Source organism: Macrotis lagotis, chromosome 3 (assembly GCF_037893015.1).
Source record: "Macrotis lagotis isolate mMagLag1 chromosome 3, bilby.v1.9.chrom.fasta, whole genome shotgun sequence".
NCBI lineage: Eukaryota > Metazoa > Chordata > Mammalia > Peramelemorphia > Peramelidae > Macrotis > Macrotis lagotis.
This window is the reverse complement of record NC_133660.1, coordinates 161,486,297-161,509,193: the sequence shown is the minus strand read 5'-3', so window position 1 is coordinate 161,509,193 and position 22,897 is coordinate 161,486,297. Positions and strand designations below refer to the sequence as shown.

General features: G+C 35.9%; 1 protein-coding gene across 6 annotated transcripts in view; it reads right to left on the bottom strand.

The window, feature by feature from the left end:
- Positions 1-17,405, bottom strand: part of AASDH (aminoadipate-semialdehyde dehydrogenase) — a 39,667-nt gene extending 22,262 nt beyond the window's left edge. The window contains exons 1-8 of one of the 6 annotated variants that reach the window (XM_074229377.1): positions 17,320-17,405; positions 16,086-16,334; positions 13,892-14,012; positions 10,403-10,722; positions 8,794-8,986; positions 4,897-5,138; positions 2,309-2,415; positions 1,493-1,665 (exon numbers count right to left, since the gene is read on the bottom strand). In XM_074229377.1, the coding sequence (XP_074085478.1) occupies positions 1,493-1,665; positions 2,309-2,415; positions 4,897-5,138; positions 8,794-8,986; positions 10,403-10,722; positions 13,892-14,012; positions 16,086-16,315 (1,386 nt within the window). In that variant the 5' untranslated portion in view covers positions 16,316-16,334; positions 17,320-17,405. Of the gene's footprint in view, positions 1-1,492; positions 1,666-2,308; positions 2,416-4,896; positions 5,139-8,793; positions 8,987-10,059; positions 10,259-10,402; positions 10,723-13,891; positions 14,013-16,085; positions 16,335-17,319 lie in introns of those variants that run through there. The other 5 variants (XM_074229378.1, XM_074229379.1, XM_074229380.1 and 2 more) reach the window with 5 other exon arrangements.
- Positions 17,406-22,897: the final 5,492 nt, after the last annotated feature.

Here is a 22,897-nt window from a genome sequence, read left to right as displayed (position 1 = left end):
ATCACAGCCAGGCTAGTCTTTCGATGAAAGATACATATGGCCCATTCTTAAAACCTTTCCAGCATGATAGGACTTACTGGGCCTCATAATCTGCAAATACAGAGCCTTGTTCTACTTCATGATGGGACACTGGGACAGTGCTTCATATAACTAAGTAGTTACTGAATTTAAAATTGTTTAGCATCAAAAAGTCTCAAAAAACAGAATACATTGAGTTTATAAAAAAATTTATTTGATTGGAAGGGATGTTGGAAATCTGGGACCCTAATACATTGTTGGTGGAGCTGTGAACTGGAGAGCAATTTGGAATTATGCCCAAAGGGCAATAAAAATATGCATTCCCTTTGATCAAGCAATACCACTACTGGGTCTATACCCTGAAGAGATTATGAAAAAGAGTAACAATATTATCTGTACAAAAATGTTCATAAGCAGCTCTGTTTGTGGTAGCAAGGAAATGGAAACTGAGGGAATGTCCATCAATTGGGGAATGGCTTAATAAAGTGTGGTATATGTATGTGATGGAACACTATTGTTCTATTAGAACCCAGGAGGGATGAGAATTTAGAGAAGCCTGGAGGGATTTGCATGAAGTGATGCTGAGCGAGATGAGCAGAACCAGAAAAATACTGTACACCCTAACAGCATCATGGGAGTGATAATCAACCTTAATGGACCTGTTCATACCAACAAGGCAACAATCAGGCACAATTTTAGAGTATCTGTAATAGAGAATTCCATCTGTATCCTCAGAAAGAATTGTGGAGTTTGAACAATGACCAAGGACTATTACCTTTAATTTAAAAAAAAAAGTCTAATTATGTAATTCTGCTATATCTCATACCATATGTTTCTTCCTTAAGGATATGATTTCTCTCTCATTTCTCTCTCACATTCAACTTAGATCAATGCATACTATGAGAATGATGTAAAGACTAGAAAACTGCCTTCTGTGGGGATTGGGGGGAGGGAAACAAGATGGGGGGGGATTGTAAAACTCAAAATAAAACCTTTCTAAGAAGATTTATTTGATTATGATAAGGTAGCATCTTAGGCATCTAAAAATAAAACTTTTGGGAGGTTAACAATACTCCATTCTGGGGCAGCTAGGTGGCACAGTGGATAAAGCACCAGCCCTAGAGTCAGGAGTACTGAGTTCAAATCCAGCCTCAGACTCTTAATAATTACCTAGCTGTGTGGCCTTGGGCAAGCCACTTAACCCCACTGCCTTACAGAAACTAAAAAAAAAAAAAACCCACAATACTCCATTCTATCCGTGATGGGTTTAAAAAAATATATATAATATTTCTGGGATATCAGAAATAAGGGGCATAGTAAAAAAATAGCATATAATCAATTCACTGTAACACAGGAAGAGTTTTAAAAAAATCAATTTTGAGTTATTACTCATCCAGGACAGTGGTAATATCTTCAAATGAAAAAGATAATCATGAGCACATATACCTGCCCACTTAAGAGTCAAAAATCCTACCTGCCGTACACATTCAATGTTAATACGCTTGCCATGACGTTTAATTTGACTATCTTGACGTCCCAAGAAAAACATTGCTTCACCTTTCACAATAACAAAATCACCAGTCGCTCTCATTGTACCAAAAGGCAGAGTTGTTTCATCATCAAGAAAACATATCCGCTTGTCACCACCTTGACAAAAATAAAGCCATAAATGTAATACAGCAGCTAGAAAACATTTTAAAATAATATAACAGCAAGGTTAAATTAGGTCAACATGGTAAAGTAATATATGTGTGTGTGTATATACATACATACATACACACACACACACACACACACACACACACATACACACATACACAGAGAGAGTGAGCGAGCTATGGCTAACATTCTAAAGGTAATTCTGAAGCTTTAGATTGTCACATTAAAAGGGAAGACCTACTCTAATCCAAAAAAATAAATGTATTCTCTACATTTAAGAAAATGAAAAAAAAGTGAAATTTCACTTAAGTTTAACTCTATGGTGTTTTTTTGACATTAAAGCACTAATTTTAACAAGAGAAAGATCACATATTTTCATTATGAATTTATTTATCAAGTTTAAATTGACATCTTCTGAATTGTTTTTATGTAAATCCTCAAGAATTTTGTAATTTAACACTTCGAAATAATCCCAGAAACCTCCTTTGTGTTTTAAACCTACACAGATGACATTTCAGATTTATCTTTGCTGAAAATTCTATAAATTACCAAAAAACCATTGGAATTATATTTTGCTATTCATTGTTTATTTAAAATAATTACCCCAATAAACAAATAAACATAAGAAAACCTAAAAATACTTGGCCTTCGCCTTCTTCAACTGTCAAACCATTTATGTCTCTGACTTCGACTACTGTCCCAAGCAGTGGAAATCCCAATTGCACAGGGGATTCAACTCTGCAAAATACAATTACAACCCACATAAAAATAAATTCAAATTGTTTTCTTTGAATAGAACATTTTTCAATCTATTTAAATCATATGGTTTCCAATAAAGACCATTATGTATAATTCAAAGGTTACAAACTAGAGATAGTCAGTTAATCAACAAGTATTTAAGTTTTTACTATGTGCTAAGCTAATTCTGGCTACAAGTCCTTCTCACTGATGGGGTTTACCTTCTAATAGGTAAAACAATCAGGAGATAGACACAGAATAAATAGAAAGATAATACAAAGTAAAGTAAACTTAATTTGAGGGAGGCCCTAACAGTTGGCAGGAAAGGTTATGCATAGGTGATGTATGAGCTCAGAGTTTAAGAGGAGAGCATTCCTGCTGTGGAGACAGCCAGGAGAGGGGCACTGAAACATGAAAATATGACATAAAGGCACTTATGGTTTATTAAAAAAATATATACAAAGGAAATGCTAAACTTCATTTAGAAGCAAATGAAAATATAATCTTTTTTCTAATGTAAGATTAGAAATAGCCTTAAATCTATCCATAAACCCATTAGGGGGTCTCTCTGGACTCAAAATAAAAACCAATGTTCTAAAAGCAACAAGAAGCTGAAGGAGTTTAAGTAGAGGAGTCACATGGTCAGACCTATCCTTAAGGAAAATCACTAGAGAAAGAAGCAGGAAAATAAAGTGGGGAAACTTGACCATCACAATAATCGAGGCAAAATACAATGAAGACCTCAACCAAAATGGTAGTTGCTGGAGTAGTAAAGATGTCTGAGGTAAGAAAAGTCTAAGAAAAAAATAGGGCTTCAGGGGAAGGCATAATGAGTTCAATTCTGGACATGCTGAGTTTAAGGAAGAGACCTTCAGTCTGAAATGTGTAACAGATAACTGATGATTGAGGGGAGATCTGGGATAGAGTTCTCTAAGTCATTTGCTTAGGGATAAAGACGAAATCCCTGGGAGTTGATGAGGTCACTGAGAGGGAGTCAGCATAGGGAGAAGAAAGGGAGTCTGGGACCAAATTATGAGTAGGAGAAACAGAAGAAAAGATCTAGATGATGAATCATCAAAGCTGCACCTGAGGAGAACCAAAAGTGGTGTGTCACGTAAGCCCAGAGGCTCTTCAGGATAAGGTAGTTAACAAGGTTTAATAAGACAGCTAGTCTGAGGAAGACGAGCATAAAAAAAAACCACCATCAGATTCTGAAATTAAGAGATCATTAGAAGCCTCAGTTGAGTGATGAGGTTAGAAGTCAAAATCCAAAGGAATAGGGAATGAGAGAAGGGGAAGAACAGTTGACTATAAATAGCTTTTTTTTTTGGAGTTTGTCTGAAAAAGAAAGGAAAGATAAAGAAGACTTATTTTGGAGGATAATAAGAGTCTAGATAAGGATTTGGAGTTTTGTTTCTGAGATTGTTAAAGGATGGGAACAGGATGTTTAAAGGTAGCAGAGGAAAGGTAAGGAGAGATGAGAAAAAAAGGGGGGGAGGGTGATTATGGTTGTAATCTTCCTCTGGAGAAAATGGAAAAGATTGGGATCAAGAGCATAATGAAGGGGCAGCTCAGTGGCACAGTGGATAGAGTACCGGCCTTGGAGTCAGGAGTACCTGAGTTCAAATCCGACCTCAGACACTTAATGATTACCTAGCTGTGTGGCCTTGGGCGAGCCAATTAACCCCATTGCCTTGCAAAAACTAAAAACTAAAAAAAATTTTAAAAAAGCATAATGAAAAACATTGGTACTGGCATCTGTAAGGAAAAGAGTCATTCATTGTCAGTGACTGAGGGAAAGAGAGACTCTATTGTCAAAGCAGTTACAATGGTAAGAGCACAGGGGCCCAGAGTTAGGAGGACCAGAGTTCCAATCCAATTTCAGACATTAATCTCTGTTTCCTTACCTATAAAATGGGGATTAAAAAGCACTTAACATATTGTAGGTACTTTGTAAATATTATTTATTTAAATGTAAATTATTATCATTATTTTGAGATGGGGAAGAGTCAGTTAATATTGAATAGCTTCAATGTTCTTAGTAAAATAAGAGCCAAGGACTTCAGGTGAGGAGGACAGGGAGGAAGGAGGTGGTATGGGAGACTAAAAGAGACAAGAGAAGTTCTAGAAAAGATTCTGTATGGAGTGAGACAGGAAATAAATTAGAAAGAATAAAAGCATTGCCTTGCTATAATTAGGATCCCAGGAAAACTGGATAAAATAAAGGTGAGAAAACTTTTGCTGTCTTGCAATGGACAAAGAATTAGAAATCTATCCTATATAGACATCTCAAGTGAGTTTTAAAATACACTCAAAAGCCTAATTATACAAAAAAGGATTCTGGCTTCTAAACTCACTATTCCAGGTGGAATCTTCTCTGCCAAAATCATGCTCATTTCAATCAAATTATCTTAGGTATCCCTGCTTCTGAGCTCTTGGGAAAATGTTAGCTCCCCAATACATGACCAAATCATAGCTCACCCCAGGGTGGAGCTCAGATCCTCTTCTGGAATCCTGTAACAGGTTGCCCAGCTGGATACCTCTGTGATACCATAGATATTAAATATCTGAGTTTTATTGCCTTCTTCCCTCCAGCTTCTGAGTACATTCAATGATGGGAATGCTTCGCCACCAAGGGCTAAAACACGAAGTGAAGTTGCAGCTGATAAAATAGATGACTTGATGAGCTTAGATCCAAATCTTCTAAGCAGTGTTGGTGTAGCCTGCACACATATGTATGATCACTTAACATAACAGCTTCCACATTAATTATAATCTTACAAATTGAATTAATATCTTAATCATATGCTAAAAACAATATAGCATTCAGTACTGGAGGCTTGCAGGAAAACTGAAGCTAGGTGTATCAAATGTCTAACCAATGTTTTGGGGAAAATTAAAGGTTAAGTGCATTTTTCTTCATTTGCTTAATGTGTAATCAAAAAATGCTATAAAACTTTTAGTCAACTTATTTCTAAGATATTTGAGCAGGAAGGAGAGATTTAATGTTAGGAAAAAATCTCACTAAGCTAAAAATGTTTATATATTCTCATCCTTTCTAACTAAAAAAAATGAAGGGATCATTTTGTACTAAACAATACAACATGATTTATAATACTTAAATGAGAGATATAATTCAAGATTAATACTCATGAAAATATTTCATAAGTCACTGAAATTTATGGCATTAAAGGAATTCACTGTAGGGAATTGATCATTCATAGATGTGAACCCTTCTTAGACTGTGTCTGAAATATTACATTCAGTTAAGGATAACACATCTAAAAAGGATATTAGTGATAATAATAATTAGCATTTATGTTGAACTTTAAGCTTTGCAAAGTACTTTAGAAATATTCTCATTTTGTTCTCCCATTAAACTGGACAGTATAGATGAAATCAGAATCTTAATGTTGAAAGGGACCCCAGAAGTTGTACCTGAAGAAGAATCCCCTCCACAAACTACCCAACAAGTAGTCATCCAACTTCTACTTGAAGCCCTAGAAAGAGGGAGGAACCCTCTACTTCCTGGGACAGTCCATGCTACTTCTGAATAGTTCTTTTAGTGAATTTTTCTTTTCCTTTAAGTCTATATCTACCCCTTTGCAATTTGTGCTCACTGACTCCAACTTAAGACAAATCTATTCTCTGTTTCATGTGACAGCCCTTCCAATATGTGACCTCCCATCTAGCCCCTCCCTACAAGTTTTATGTTGTTCAGGGTAAGCATTCTCAGGTTTTTCAACCAAGTAATTTACATCATGATAATCAAGTCTTCAGGACAGAATAAAACACCCCCTTTGTACTGGAGCTGTGCTTTTCTTAATACAGACAATAGTCTTAAGCCAAGCACTCTAAGTGCAAGAAAAGAACATTTACATTCTTCTGCAGGGGAAGGCTGACAATATGCATCAATAATATACATTTCTATCACCTCCTTCTAGGCACAGAAAGATAGATTTGGCAAAACACAGGAAGAAATTTAATGTGAAATTTATTGTATGAAGCTCATTAAAAACATTCCCCATTCTACCAGAGGGCTTAATCTTAAGTTTTGACTTTAATTAAAAATGTCTCATTTTTCAAGGCAACTAAGTTCATGAAATGCATTCTCACTACCTAGACAATATTTCAAGTGTGGTATTCCCTCCAATGAGAGACTGGGCTTGAATACATGATCATCTTGTGAATTTTTATCACCTGATAGCCAAAGTTCTGGTAATGGCCTTCTCCAAATTTATCTGGACTAGTCGTTAGAGGGCTACCATCCTCCCATTCCCCCAGACTTGCAATGTAAGTGTCATCCTGTACTCCTCCCTATCTCTTATCCAACATATTCAAACTGTTTCCAGGGCCCATTGATTTCACCTTTGCAACTTCTCTCAACTATGTCCCACTTTCTCCTCTGACACTACCACTATGTAGGTGGCAAATCCTTATCACCTCATGCCTGGACTACAACTATAGTCTGCTAGTGGGTCTGCCTGCCACAAGTCTCTTCCCATTCCAATTCATCCATCATACAGCCACTAAAGTGATTTTCCTAAAGTGTAGGTCCAACTATGTCACTCTTCACTCTGACACACCCCCACTACCCCCCACCCCTGCAAATAAGCTACAGCAGCTCCCTATCACCTCCAAGATCAAATATAAAATTATTTTGTCATTCCAAGTCCTTCTACTCCCACTTTGGTCTTCTTCCCTCTTGTACTCTCCAAACACATTCAGTCTATAATCCAGTGACAGTGGCCTCCCTGCTGTTCCCTCACAGCTCCAGGCATTCCCTGGTTCCTTCTTCATTTCTGCCTCTTGGCTTCCCTGCTTTCTTTAAGGTTTAACTAGAGCCCCATCTTCTACAGGAAACTTTTCCCACTCTCTCTTAATGTAAATGCCTTCCCCTGGAGATTATGTCCTAGTTTCCTGTCCATAGCTTCTGTGTACACAGTAGTCTGCACTTTGTCCCTTGCACCCTATCACACTGTGAGTTTCTTGATGCCAGGGTCTGTTTTTTGCCTTCCTTGGTATCCCACATGCTCAGCACATTGCCTAGCACACCTTAGGCCTGTAATGCACACTTACTGGTTGCCTGAGATGGCCAACATATACTTTATCACAAAGTTCATCTTTATAGCTTTTCCAACTTGGGAGGACTAGACAGACTAACTTCTGGGTCAATAGAGTATGAGTTAAATGGCTTTAAATATTATGCAAAGTAAAAATATTCATGAAGATATTCAACAAACATTTACTGAACACCTACTATATGCAATGCAATTAGAGACTAAGAATATAAGAACAAAACAATCCCTTCCTTCTAATAAAACTTGAGTATACAGGAAATAAATACAAAATAATTTAGGGGAAAGAATACACTTTCCACTGGGAGATAGGTAAAGTTTTGCATGAAGAGATGGCACATTAATTGAGGTTTATTCAAGGTCAGGACTTTAAAAAGTAGAGGTGAGGGAGTATATATGAGCTATCCAAAGACAAGAAATGGAATATCAAGTTTGGTCAACAGCTAGGAGGGAGTTTGGCTGGAATGTAATGTGCATGAAACAAAGCTGGATTATAAAAGGATCTAAGTGCAGGGCTAAGGCCTTTGCATTTTTTCAAAAGACAATCTGGAGGCTGAAGTTTCTTGAGCAGAGGAAAGGCAAGGTAGCTGGAATTTAAATCAAGGAAAGTGATGGCAATTGTATGGAGGACTGAATAAAAAAGAGAGACTAGAACCATCATGAGACTATTACAATAGGCTAGGCAAGAGATAAGGAGGCTGAACCAAAGTAGTAGCTGGTGAGAAAGATAAGATATAAGATGTTGAAGAGATAGAACCAATAGAAATATCTTTTGGATGTGGTTGGTAAAGGAAAGAAAGTGAAAAGTCAAGGATGATTTTAAAGATATGAACCTAGATAACTAGAAAGATGATGAATTCCTGAAGAAAAATAGAATATCTGGAAAACTAGTGGATTTGGGAAGAAATTATTGATGCTATGGGCATGAGTTTGAGACACTGATAGTACCTACAAGTGGAAATACCCAGTAGGTTGATAATGATACAGCAATGGAGTTCAAGAAAGATTTTAAGGATATGTTTAGATATAAAGATTTAAGAGTCACAGGCATAAAGATGGAAGATAATTTGAGGAAATTAGCTTCAACAGTTACAGACATGTGATTATTCAGGATGATGATTTTCCTAATTTAAAATTATCGGAAAACCCAAAACATACTATCTGGTTTAAATAATATACATGCATTGCAAAAACCAAACAAACACCTAGCTTTGTGATCTGGGACAAGTCACTTACCCCACCCCACCCCCACCGTCTTTTAAAAAATAAAATCCTTCCCCTACCAAAAACAAAATTCTACCTGAAGAACCGTCACATGGTGATGGTGAAATAGAACAGTAGCTAATTTTGAAGGCACCATTTTAACAGTATTGGGAACTATAAGCAGAGATGCTCCACTTGTCAAAGCAAGAAATATCTCCACAACAGATGGGTCAAATGTCAAAGGGGAAGCCATGAAAAGAATATCTTCTTGTGTGATTTCAAAAAGTGTCCTAAGAAAAAATATACAGAGGAAAACTAATAAACATTTATTATAAGGCTATGACAATAAAACTATAATATTTCAGCTAAAAAAAGATTTATAAATAAGATCACTTCTGCTTAATCCAGTGCTACCCAATAATAATCTAAATTTCAAGTCTTGGTATCTTTACTGGTCTTGACATTAAGAGAAGAAAATAGTTTAGCACTCTCAAAATACTTCCTTAACTTCTGAGTTAAGATGTGACTTCAAGGAATGCAGAAAATATAGTGGGTTTAAAAAACAGTTTGTTCCTCCAAATTAACTGTTAAATAGGGAGTATCAATCTGCTGTTGTTATTCAGTGATGACTTTTTGTGACCCCCTTTGGTGTTTTCTTGGCAGAGATAATGGAGTGTTTACCATTTCCTTCTCCAGCTCAGGATAAGGATGCTGAGGTAAACAGAATTAAATGCCTTGCCCAGGAACACTCAGGCAATAAGTGACAGAGGCCAGATTTGAACTCGGGAAGATACCATAACTGGCAAAAAATACTGATCAAAAATCACTTGCTACGAGGGCAATTGGCAACAAGAAATAACACAAACCTAATTTACTCTCACCTGAAATCTTGACAAGACAAAGAACTAAATATATGTAAAGGCTATATACGGTTCTGTCATCTCCTTTCAGTTCCATTATTATCACTATAGTGATTACTGCCCTGAACTTAACTTTCCTCATTTGTAAAACAATTAATCAAACAAAAATACCAGATGTGCTCAGAAATTCCTTCTAGGTCTCAAAATCTCTGATTATAATAAATCTCACTCTCCTTGTTTATACCAGGTTACTTCAATGAAAGTCATAACAAAGGACATCTAGGTGGTGCAATGGATAGAGCACCAGCCCTGGAAACAGGAGGTCCTGAGTTCAAATACAGTCTCAGACACGTAATAATTACCTAGCTGTGTGACCTTGGGCAAGTCACTTAACTCTACTGCCTTGCAAAAGGGAAAAAAAGTCATAACAAGGAAAACTAATATCACTAATTTTCATTTTCTTTGCTAAAGTAAACACATGACAGACTAATTAAGAAAAATACCTTAGTTTAAGATAGGGTTTTCTTTTACTAATATAAACATTCCACATTTACATGGCTCTTTGAAATTTTCAAAATACTTTCATTACAATGACACTGTGACTGTGTAGTACAAGTTTTTTATTCCCTGTTTATGAAGAAATAAGACTCAGAAAGGTTAAGTGGTTTGCCCAGGATTGATCTAGTCAATGTCCACATGTTCCTAGTAGGAGACAAAACAATAGAACAAAAATCAATCTCTTTATATGGGGTCTGTCAATCCAGTAATCTGTTGTTTTTATTTTTTAAATTTCAAAAATTCATTTTTCCCTAAAGGTTCAAATGAAGGAAATTTTTGAAAACTCACCGAAAATGTTGAATATTTGGTACTATACATGTATGAGGCACTCTGACAATCTTAGGGATTCCTGTAGTTCCTGAAGTGTGTAGAACGTAAGCTAAGCAATGCTGCAATCTGACATCCAGACACTTTACTTTTTCTTCATTGCTGTTCAAAGAACTGATGCAATTATTCATTTTTTCCTTTCCATATTTCTCTTTTTTATCATGTAGAATCTGATTCAAATCAATATCATTCCAGTGAAGTTCAAAAAGTGTTAAATCTGTATGATCTACTGTATTGGTATTATTATTATTTAACCAAGTTTCATGGGAAGATTTGAATTTCTGCATTAAATGGGAAAAAAAGTATTAAAAATTAAAAACAAAACAAATCCCATCTTTGACATTATACAGCTTCAGAAAAACCATTAGAGGTATTATATATTTCATATATAAGTATCATAAAGCAATGCTCAATGCAAATTAACTCTTTTCACACCAAGGGATTACAAATAGGTCAAATGAATGAAGTATATAAGTAGAAAAATCACAGATCTAGGAGACAGAATTGTAGTCTAAATGTTGCCACCTATTAAAAGACTTTATCATTTAGGCCTGAATATTCATCTCTATGAAATCACAGGATCATAAATTTAGATATGAAAGGAACTTTGGGTCATTTTGTCCAACCCATCTTAAAGAGAAGGAAACTGAAGTCAAGCAACTTATCCAAGGTCACACAAATAGTGTCAGAGCCCAGAAATGAATACAGATCAATACCAAATACAATGTATTTGTATTCTCATGTATTTCTTATGATCCTATAAATAAATATAGTAAAAATTTATCATAATGGAGATAAAATGATTTTAAAGCAACTATTAAAAATACAAAAAAATCATAAACACTATCCCTGACATATAAGCAACCTATAAAATACTTTACAAATTGTAATTTTTTCGTTAAACCCCTTTGCTGCTATGTTAAGGTTTTTTTTTTAAATTTGTATTTAACAAATGATAAGCTCAGGGGCAGCTAGGTAGCGCAGTGGATAAACCACCAGCCCTGGAGTCAGGAGTACCTGGGTTCAAATCTGGTCTCAGACACTTAATAATTACCTAGCTGTGTGGCCTTGGGCAAGGCACTTAACCCCATTTGCCTTGCAAAAACCTTAAAAAAAAATGATAAGCTCAAAGAAAAATGTATTAGGAAAGGAGAAGGGCAGTGGAGGGACTGGATAAAGAACAGATTCACAAGACCCCCTAAGATGACATCCTTGTACTAGAATATCTATTGTTCTAACTTTCACTTTGTTACACAAACTAAAAAAGTTTTTTCAAGTTAATAATCTGATTTTTGATCTCATCACTCACCTCAAATTGCTTTCACCAGTCACCAAAGATCTCATATTTGCCAAATTAGTGTCTTTTTTCTGTCTTCCTTCTACACTTCTCTGAAGCATCTAACATTAGAGATTACACCTCTAAGATTTCATTACTCTTCTCTCTAGGAGCTCCTCCTAATATCTTCTTTGCTACTTCATCATTCCAATCATTCCTTCTAATTGTGTTCAGGCAGCTAGATGGTGTAGTGGATAGTGTGATCCTGGGCAAATCACTTAACCCTGATTGCCTCGTATCCAGGGTCATCTCCAGTCATCCAGTCATATCTGACCGCTGAACCCACATGGCTCTGGAGAAGAAAGTGAGGCTGGTGACTGAGCACAGCCCCCAACTCAAATACAATTCACATGTTTGTCATGGCATCCCCTCTCTGGTCTTCTTCTAGAATGAAGGACAAACATTATCTAACTGTGGTATATCCAAGCTATACCCTGGCCTTTCCTTTATTCTCTTCATACTGTCTCATGTGGTGATTTCATCAACTTCCAAAATGACTCCCAAATCTATATACCTTGCTCCAGATCTCTCCCAAGTGCCTAGTGAATACTTCTGGATTTATTAGTTGTGTGACCACACAGTAAAACAGGAATAGTACCAACAAGTGTGTTAGAAGAATAAAATAAGCTAAGAAGTGTACAATACAAACTTAAAAGAAGTATATAACTATATTGTTATTTCAACCTTAACATGTCAAAGTAAAGTAGAATTCTTTCCCTCAACCCAACTCTCTTTCAAACTTCCTATTTCTACCTGGGCTACCATCTCAACAGCCTTAACTCAACTCTTCTTCATCCACACAATCAGTTGATAAATCATGTCATTTCTTTCTTCTCAATATCTCTTGTTCCTCCTTCCCTCTACTCACACAGCCACTGATCTAGTTCAGGCCTGTTCTTCTCATCTGTACTTTTGTAAAAGCCTCATAAATGGTCTCCCTGTTCAAGTCTTCACTCTCCAACCCATCCTTCAGTTACCAAAGTGATTTTCCTAAAGTGAAAACCTAACCATGGCATGCCCTTATTCATCAGACATTACTAAACAACAATGGCTCCACTGTGCCTTTAGGATAAAATACGTACTCCTCTGTTTAGTTTTTAAAAGTTCATCACAATCAGGCCCCAACCTTTTTAAACACATTTATATACATTTCCTAAACAAACTGGCCTCCCTGCTATGCCTCTGTCACAATACTTCCATCTTTGTGCCTTTGCACTAGCTGTCTTCCATGACTGAAATGCATTCCAACCTCACCTCTAACCTCTTGGGATCTCCTTATCTTCCTCAAAACTCTACTTACATGACACTTTCTGCATGAAACACTTCCTGAGACTCCTCCATCAGTGAGTATCTTCTTCACAAAAAATTTCCTTTGTTTCATATGTACTTATTTATTGAACCTATTCACATCAATCTCTTGCTTATCCTTGTTTTTAAAAGACTTTCTAAATAAATCACACCTTACTTTCCTCCTCTTCCTTGAAGGAGACTTCCAATTCTTTCAAATGCCCAATTTTTTTTTTTTGCTGCTACATGCTGCTAGGAATGCAATGAGTAAAAGCTTGAATATAAAATTTTCCACCCCCAAAAATAGCTTTCAAATGTTATGCTGAAATTCAGGAATACCATGCCTATGCCATTCCCTTGACTGACCAACCTAGTAACTCTACTAAAGTATAGAAAAAAAGATGAATTTGATATGATTTTCTTGGATAAAGCTATTCTAGTTCACAGTAACCAAGTCTACTCTTTCTAATGCATCCCTTTAAATAATATATAATTCATTCTAGAATTTTACCAGGAATCAGAAAAAAGTTCACATTCCAATTTCAAATACCAAGATGAGCATTACTTTTTAATAGTGAGCTAGTTTAAGTTATATCAAAGTGAAAAGATGTAGTATTCTGAATATTTAACTTCTTTAGTTAATGTAACACTTGAGCGAAACAAAGTAATTTACATTGCATAGTACCCAGTACTTCAGAAAACTAATACACAGTGTAATTCAATAGTGTCATACCAATATACATAGTATAGTATTAGTAAACTAAGGTTTCTGGTGAAAAAATTCAAATGCAAGACAAATGTATCATTTTATAGACTAAAGCACTTACATCGATTTGGTCTTTTTCAACAAGAATATACTTGAGGTTACATTTTTTCATAAAATAGGTCGATAACTCTGGTGATATATCTGGATCAACCGGAGAATAAGCAGCAGGGACTTGCAGAATTCTGAGACAGAAGTATAGAGGCAAGACAAAATCTCTTTAAGATGATATAATAAACTTTTAACATTTGTGATAAGAATGCTTTAAAAGCATTCTAATTTTTAGGAAAAACTGTGAAATGGTTTCTTACGTTGTTTTTTTTTAGTGGGAGGGAAGCAAGGGGTTAAGTGACTAGCCCAAGGTCACACAGCTACTAAATATCAAGTGTCTGAGGCCATTTTTGAACCCAATTCTCCTGATTCCAGGAACAGCATTCTATCTATTGTGCCACCTAGATGCCGCATTGCTATAGATAGATAGATATACATAGATATATATAGATATATATATATAAAGGCCTTTTTTATTGTTATCACTTCTCAGACATCTAATAAAACTAAAAAATGTTTTTAGTATTTTTTGAGAGTATAACTATAGTAGTTTTCATAAAGTATATGCATTGATACTGTAGTCAGAATTGAGTTCTAGAGGGGGAAAAAATTGCTAGCCAGCAAAATAGTTAAAAACTAAATAAATATAACTGAATTCCGATGTCATGATAAAATCAAAGTGTTTCCATTATAAAGACTAAAGAAAAACAAGTACAACTAATTTTATTCTCTAAACATATAACCTATAAAATAGACAAAAGGTAAATTTCTTTATCTAGCTATATAGGATAATCAAATATATAGCAAGAAATTTTTGTGTAACTACCACTATCAGAATCTTCACACTACAAAATAGTCATTCCTATCAAAAGAACTCTAAATTTTAAAAAATTATTTTAGTTTATATGAGTTTCTGTAGTAAGAACAAAGATCTAATAAGCCATTTTAAGCACATACTTTTAGTTCAGTGTATATACACGTATATACATATACGTACATATATATGTATATATATATATATATATATATACATATATATAAAATAAAGTATCTTTCTGACAGTCAACATTTATGATTAATGGAAAATCTGTACAGATTTGTCCAACCTATAATACCATTTGAAATCTGTTAACAGAGTCAGAAACATTTAGTGAGTTACTCAGTATACATGTCCTTATGCCATGTTTGGGTGGTTTAACAAAGTTTAAATTAGCTCCCTGAATTTGTTCAACAAGACTGAATGCGTAACCTATATCATCAGATCCCTAAGATATTAGGGAAGGGGGAGGGCAGAGAGGGAGAAAATTTTACAAAATTAATGTTGAAAATTATCTCTGCATGTAACTGGAAAAAATACTAGATTAACCAAAAAAAAGGTTTTAAATAAATTAGCTCCCTCCAGTGGTATAACCCTATAATAATTCATTTTTCTTTCAGATTACAACCCAAAACTTTTCATTAAAATTTTAAAAAGAGGCACAATTGATAATTCTGATTAAGTTTTCTAATGCTGCTACACTTTCTAATAGTAACTTGTTGTAACAATATGGCAAAAAGCCTATAATAGTGTTCAGAAAGTTAATCACAGATTTAGAAAGCCTAGTGTTTAAGTTTAAATTCTGAAACACAATGACTAAATGACCCTAATTAGTCAAGACACTTCCCAACACAGGACACATAGGTAGCACAGTGGATACAGCATTGGCCCTGGAGTCAGGAGGACCTGAGTTCAAATCCACTTAATAATTACTTAGCTGTGTGATCTTGGGCAAGTCACTTGAACCCACTGTCTTGCAAAAACCAAAAACTTAAAAAAAAAGATAATCCCCAAAACAAATAAGATTATATATTGCAGAACAGTTGCATGTCATAATTGGTGGGGAGATTTCCTTAAGAGTTCCCTACACCAGTGAAATCCCAGACTTGGATTAAAAAAATACCAAAAACATTTTTATTGAGATACTCATTTTTGATGTGGGTGAAATAAAACATTCCATTTTTTTTGTCAACTATGGCTTCAGCTTTTAGTAAATAAATTCAAAATAATTATTTAAATAGCTGAAGGGAATATTTCATTAGCAAACACAATCTCCTTTTAAAAGGAATGAAAATAAGAGCAGTAAATAACAGTAATTTCCACTATCTTCTATCTAGTAAAGAAACTTACAGTAACAAAGATTACTAAATTTAAATCTAAATGACATTACCCCAAAATCCAAGAAGGTACATTTATTCCCGGATAGCAGTAAAGACCAATTTCATGAATCCCTTCAAATTTGCAGTGTTGATGCAGAAATCTAGATAATTCTGAAGCAAGATTAACCATAGATTTGTAGGTGTGATAAATCGGACCCTGATTATTACATCCATTATAACAAACAGCTATCCGGTCAGAGTAAAGGGCAGCAGCTTGAAGCACCATTTCCTGAAGAGTCATTTTCACAACGACTTGATTTCTTGAATAGTGAAAAAAAAATAAAAATTATTTTATATAATTTATACTGCCTAAGAAAAATAGCAATACTTTTTTTTTTCAATTCTTCATTCATCTTTTAACAAGTATTAGGGGTAGCTAGGTGGCGTAGTGAATAGAGCCCCGGGCCTTGGAGTCAGGAGTACCTGAGTTCAAATTTAACCTCAGACTGGCCAAGCCACTTAACCCCATGGCCTAGCAAAAACTAAAAACAATTATTGTTAATAATCCGAGGTCAATTATAACTAAAAATTTTATTTAACAATAGGCTGACAGAAATAATGACTTCAACAATTTTTTTTCAGCTTCATCTTTTTAAAAATATTTTTCTCATTTTTTTTTCTCACTTAGTACCTTTCCTTTGCCAAAGCCAGTCTGAACTTTGCTTTTTTTGTCAGGATTTCTCTCCATGTGTGGATGCTGTGATAAACTGACTACTGGAGTGGAAATTTATACACACACACACACACACATATGTAATATTTTGATATAACATACATACATGATGTTCAAAGTAATTATTAGCTTTCATTATAATTCTAAGAATGTGCTGAAAGGATCAAACCGGTTTATTCCATTTTGTAAGTAGTTTTGCTACTAGATGGCAGAGGGTAGGTTTCCTCCGTGAGCTCGGGCGGCAGCTGTGCCCCGCGCTGCGCGGAACCCGCCGCATCTCGGCTTGCCCTTCTCTCGGGCACCACGGCCTCCAGTGAGGGCCTAAGCCAGGGCAGGCTCGGCGGCAAGGCCCGCTCGGCGCCAGGATGGCCGCGGCTGCCCCGCTCCGCTCCGGCACCGCGGCCCGCTAGGCGACTCTGCCCGCTCCTACGGGCAGCTGGGCGAGCCGAGCCGCTTGCCGGGCACCCCCCGTGGGCCGGGCGCCTCACCCGCCCTCGCCCTTCCCCCACGCCGCCCACCTCCCGCCACCCCGCTCCGGACTCCCGCGCTGACAGTTCTCCAAGTAACTGTACCGAGGGAATGGGGAATTCTAACTCAGCAGCCGGATCCGCGCCGGGCACTGCCAGGGGTGCCAGACCCGCGCCGCCCTCCCAGCGCCGGAAGGAGCGCGCGCTCTCCGACGCTGCGCCGCGTGACGCGCGTTGCGACGAGGAACGTCGCGCTGGCCTCTACGCACGCGGTGCGTAAGGGCCGCGCATGCGCGCGAGCAGACCGGAAGGAGTAACCCGCTCAGCGTGGTCCTAAAGGTTCGTGGGTCGCCGTGCGCCGAGGACACGGAGCTGAGACCCTCCGCTGCCGAGGACGACGTACACGCAGCCGCGCCAACTCTCCATTTCGGAATAAATTGGAGCTCATCGATGGAGGGGCGCTGGGATTGGGGGGATCGAGACCGACGCGCCCGGACGGGGGCGATTTTAAGCCGGAGATGAGCCCCCCGGGCAGGAAGGGCCGGGAGGCCTGTGGCGCCTGGCTCTCGGAGCGGGGTAGCGAGGCTTCCCGCCCAGGGCTTCTGACTCCAGGACCAGCGCCCTACGCACTGCCCAGCAGGGGTTTAGTTTTTAAATTTCATTTTGGGGGGCACAGTGGGTACAGCACGGCCCTGGAGTCAGGAGGACCCGAGTTCAAATACTTCATAATTACCTAGCTGCCTTGAGCAAGCCACTTCACCCCATTGCCTTGCAAAAAAAGAAAAATTAATTTTTACATTGTTTTGTGAATTTTTAACAAGAAATGTTCATTTTTGTGATCCAGTACAATCACCATGCATTGTGTCATTTCTAAGACGCAGGTGGTCTCTTTTTGGTGACTTTAGTCATCTATTTCCATTTCACTTTCTTGTGCTGCCTCTGCACGATCTTAAGGCCAGGATTAAAAAACTGAATTATGTTGAACTATAGAAGCGCCATTATTTTAAACATGTAATCAACCTTTCAAAAATGTTTATAGCATTTCTATTTCTTAGGTTATTAAAGCTTGAAACCATGCTAGTGCTTTTGCCACATTCAGTAACGTGTTCTGAATATGAATGCTTAAGAGATACCTTTATTTATACCACTCTCTGACCCCAAACTATCCTTATCGTCTGTTATTTCACTCACTTTACAGCCCAACAGCCCTTTTCTCATATGCTACAGGTCTCCGACATTGCATTAAATGTCTCCCATGCTTGTAAAGCTGCCTCACCTTGAAAACCCCTTACTCTAGGTAAGGTTCAGTTAAATTGCCACGTTCTTTTAGCTGCCTGTTCTGATTCACAAAGTTGTTGATATATCACTATGTATTCTGTACATATTTTACGGAAATTCTGTATTATCTATAGGCACGAATGTTGAAATTACCTCTCCTTTTTTGTCCATGTATTCCCACGACCCAGCACAGTGGCTTCCACTTCGTAGGTGGTTTAATGTTCCTTGGTTGTTGGGTTTGGAAATGTCATTAATTTCCACGGTTTACTTTTGTTAGAGCTTCTGAGCAATTTCATTGGTGAAGGGTAATCTAAAGTGAAAAAAACCCTAAAATCCTCCACCACTGAGGCACTGCCTGTCTATAAGTAAATAGGACTAGAAGAAAGATCAACATCTAGGACCTGTTTTATCTCCTACCCGATATCTTTTCTGAATATATTTTTAAAGTTTATAAAATACATGAATATATACATATTCACATATTCCTCTTAGAGGAGGTCTTTTCTACACACATAGCCCCAAGCCTATGTACCACAATACTTAGGGTTTTTTATTTCAGTTAAGAGCACTAGTTACTATTTGTAATAACTAATCATAGTCACAAGATTTCATGGCCAAGTTCAGGATTAAGCAGGTGAGAAACAATCCTATTCAAAAAGGAAACTGCATACTGCATAAAAATGAGTTATGAGGTCTGAGATTCCCTTAACTTTTCCCAGACATCCATTTGTAGCATTTCCCATGAAGGGGTGACTTTCTGACGTAATACATTATCAGACATTTACACATTTAAAACTGAAGAGTTCAATTCCAGACCCAAGAGATTTTTACCCCAAATATCAAAGTTTTACTAATCATAGCTTAGCGTTAAAATAGTTATTATTTTGGTCATGCTGTTGAAATAACAGTTAACAATAAAGTTTACCAGATCCTACAAAAAAATCATTTAACATCCTTTTCTTCTGTTTCTTAAATTAAAAATTCATCCTGATATAAAAATTAAGAAAATAATTACATTCTTGAATTACACAAGGGAATCTTGTATTAGGTACTCAAAAAATCCAGGAGAAACTGAAAAGTTATTGTAAATCTCCAGATTAACAGATGTCTCTATCTTAAAGCAAGCATAAATTTAATACTGGGGTTTAAAGACTTAAGTAGCTTCAAAATATAACTTCAATATAGAAGATTCCAGGCATAATCTCAAAATTTTCATAATGAAAAATAAACACAAATCAATTTTATACTTCAAACAAACTTGTAAAAAGTTCATCTTTATGGAAGGAGTGTTTGTAATGGAAAAAGGAATCCTATTCATTAAACCCATTCATTTTTTTTTTAGAATTTCATAATAGTTAGTAGGTTCTTTTACATGACCAGTAAGATATTACGATGCTGCCCATGCAGAAGGTCCCAAGGAACCTATTATGAATATTGAGATTTTACAAAGTTTTCTCAATACTTTCCCCCATACAGTATTATTCTTCCCTTTTTAAAATATACTTAGTTTAACCAATATTATCAATAGCCTCTAGTAAATTGATAAATAATTTCACAGTATGCAGATTAAAAGGAATTAAAATTTCCAATGATATGATGGCATTATCCTCTTAAGAACAAGAATCTTATTTGATGGTTTCCCAAAATTCTCTATATAAGAAAACTTAAAAGCAACATATGCATTATCACATACCAAACAATATAGTTTTCATGAGTTCTACTTTATCACAATTAACAAGAGAACATATCTCACTTAAAATGAGACTAATATAAATTGAATCACATTTGGATCTATATATACAAATTGGTACATATAGATCACACAAAATATCAGTTTTCCCAAGGGTCATTTACTGCTAGCATAGATTCTTCACATAGAGTCCACTTTTATTAGTCTGCTACCCAAGATTTAAAATGAAAGTCTTATTTCTCATTACTGTCTTTTCGAGTTCATAAGGATTTTAATATTCCTTACATAACTAAAATTTATGCTTCTAATGGTCCTCAAGGATAGAATCTTAGTGTTATATTCAAATAATTCCATGTTGCAAATACATTACTTTAGCTTCCATATCATAACCACACATAACATTTCTCATTTCCTTATCTCAAGAGATCAAAAGCTTTCCAAAATTCCAAACCCCTTTTACTTTCAAATTCTTTTTCTACTTTTTCAAAACTTCACCTGTCATGTTTCTTTGATTCTGATGTAACAGTTCCCTTACTTCCTTAGAAGCAATACAATTTTTTAAAAAAGATATCAAATGGAATCAGCAGGAATGAGAAAGGGACAAAATTAATATTGATACGAAACTTATAGTGCCAGGGAAAAATCCTCCTAAACTGCAGCTGGAAATAAAGAATGAAATCAGGACATAAATTAGCATATAAAAAAAGGTTTTTAAATTTTTTTTTAGTTTTTGCAAGGCAAATGGGGTTAAGTGGCTTGCCCAAGGCCATACAACTAGGTAATTAAGTGTACAAGGCCAGATTTGAACTCAGGTACTCCTGACTTCAGGGTTGGTGCCACCTGTGCCACCTAGCTGCTCCAAGATTGGTTCTTAATTACAGTTTTTCCATTATTTATATAAAAAACATTGGTTTTAGTTTCGGGAGCAGGTTTGATAAAATTAAGGAGCTTTGAAATTTTCTGAAGACATCATTGTTTTTCCCCTCCAGGTTGTCTAATATAGTCTGTATATTTTAAAACTTCTATTTCTCATTATTTTCTCTAGATTTAGAGAAATTAGAGGCAAACCTGGCCCAACCTCATTTTACAGATAAGGAAACTGAGAACCAGAGGGGCAAAGTAACTCATCTAATTTTAACTATAATAGGTGTCAAATCCTGTTTGAATCCAGGGCCTTTGACTCCACATCTCATTCTTTTTCACCCACACCAGTCTTTCATAACATCTTTTATCCTATATTGTTTCACACATTACTTAATTTCTACATTTCTATTTTTAGCCACATGACATTCTTAATAGTTTTAATTCTTGCTTATAATAGTTAAGATATCCTTGAATTTTGGGGAATATGAGACAGCTTCCAATTTCTTCCTGTCAGAATTACTTCTAAATTTTATTTTCATGTATGGTTTTTCATTTTTTTTCAGTTCTACTTCAGTGAGTCAAAAAAATGATTCTGACTACAAGACATGAATAGAACTATTCCTTAGATTCATGGATATGTTATTATTAGCACTTAACACTCTTTGTAACTGGTTTGGAATAGCTGCCTTAAACCTAGTCTTAAATTTGCTTTCAGTTCATTTACTAAGTACTGCCTAGGAAGAAGGAATTGGGGATACAAAGAAAAGCAAAAACCCTTCCCGCCCTGAAGATGATTCTTAGGCTGTCTTCCATAAATGACTGAAAGGGAACTTGGGGAACAATACCCTGAGGAAGAGACCTAGCAGGGAGTGTGGTAAGGCTATAATAGTAACAGGATTGGCACAGTGTTTATTACTAGTGCTAGCACTTTTACAATTATGATCTCATTTGAGCCTCACAAACAACCACAAGAAGCACTGCTGTCATTATCCTCATACAGTTAACAAGTACTGAAGGCTGGATTTGAACTCAGGTCTTCCGAACTCCAGGACTGCCACTCCATCTTCATATATTATAGATAGCCACCACTGCATATCACTTTAAGCAAAACAAAAATCAGATTCCCTATCAAAGAGAATTAGATTGTCAATTTAGAAGTGGCAAAATTCCATTATCCTTCAACTTTAAAAAACTGTGTAATATGTAAAATATATATTAAGTGTACATACATTTCTTGGTTTATGTGAAGCACACATATATCTAATATAAATAAATATATGTACTATCATTCTTCCCAGTGATAGCTTGAAATTTCCTAAAACTATTTATGCATAGAAGAATAATATTAATATTGTCTTAATATAGTTATATCAGTGTCACTTGTTTTGGCTAATAGAATCTTAGCCTAATGAAACTGAATTACCAAGATGCTTCATTATCTTCCTATAATATTATATTGCACTTATATATTATTTTTTTCTATACTATTTATTTTTGGTTTGGTATATATCTAACCCTAATCATTTTTATGTCTGTTAGTTAAGAAATAGGGCATATTTCTTATCTTCCCCCCTTATTAAAGAAGAAACCATTTCCATATATTTATATCAATTGAAAAATGAGCATAAATAAATCCCTTTACCATATTGCTTAGGACACTATAAAAATTACTGCTCTTATAAGACACCTTAAAATTCATTATTTTATAATCATCTTTCATTCAGACAGATCACAATAAAAAGACTAGTATAGTTCTAGCAAAAATGTCTTCCAGGTTTTTTTCCCCTAGTTTATAATACCTATTTACATTATGTATAAAGCAATTAAGCAAAATTTCATCATTATGAAATA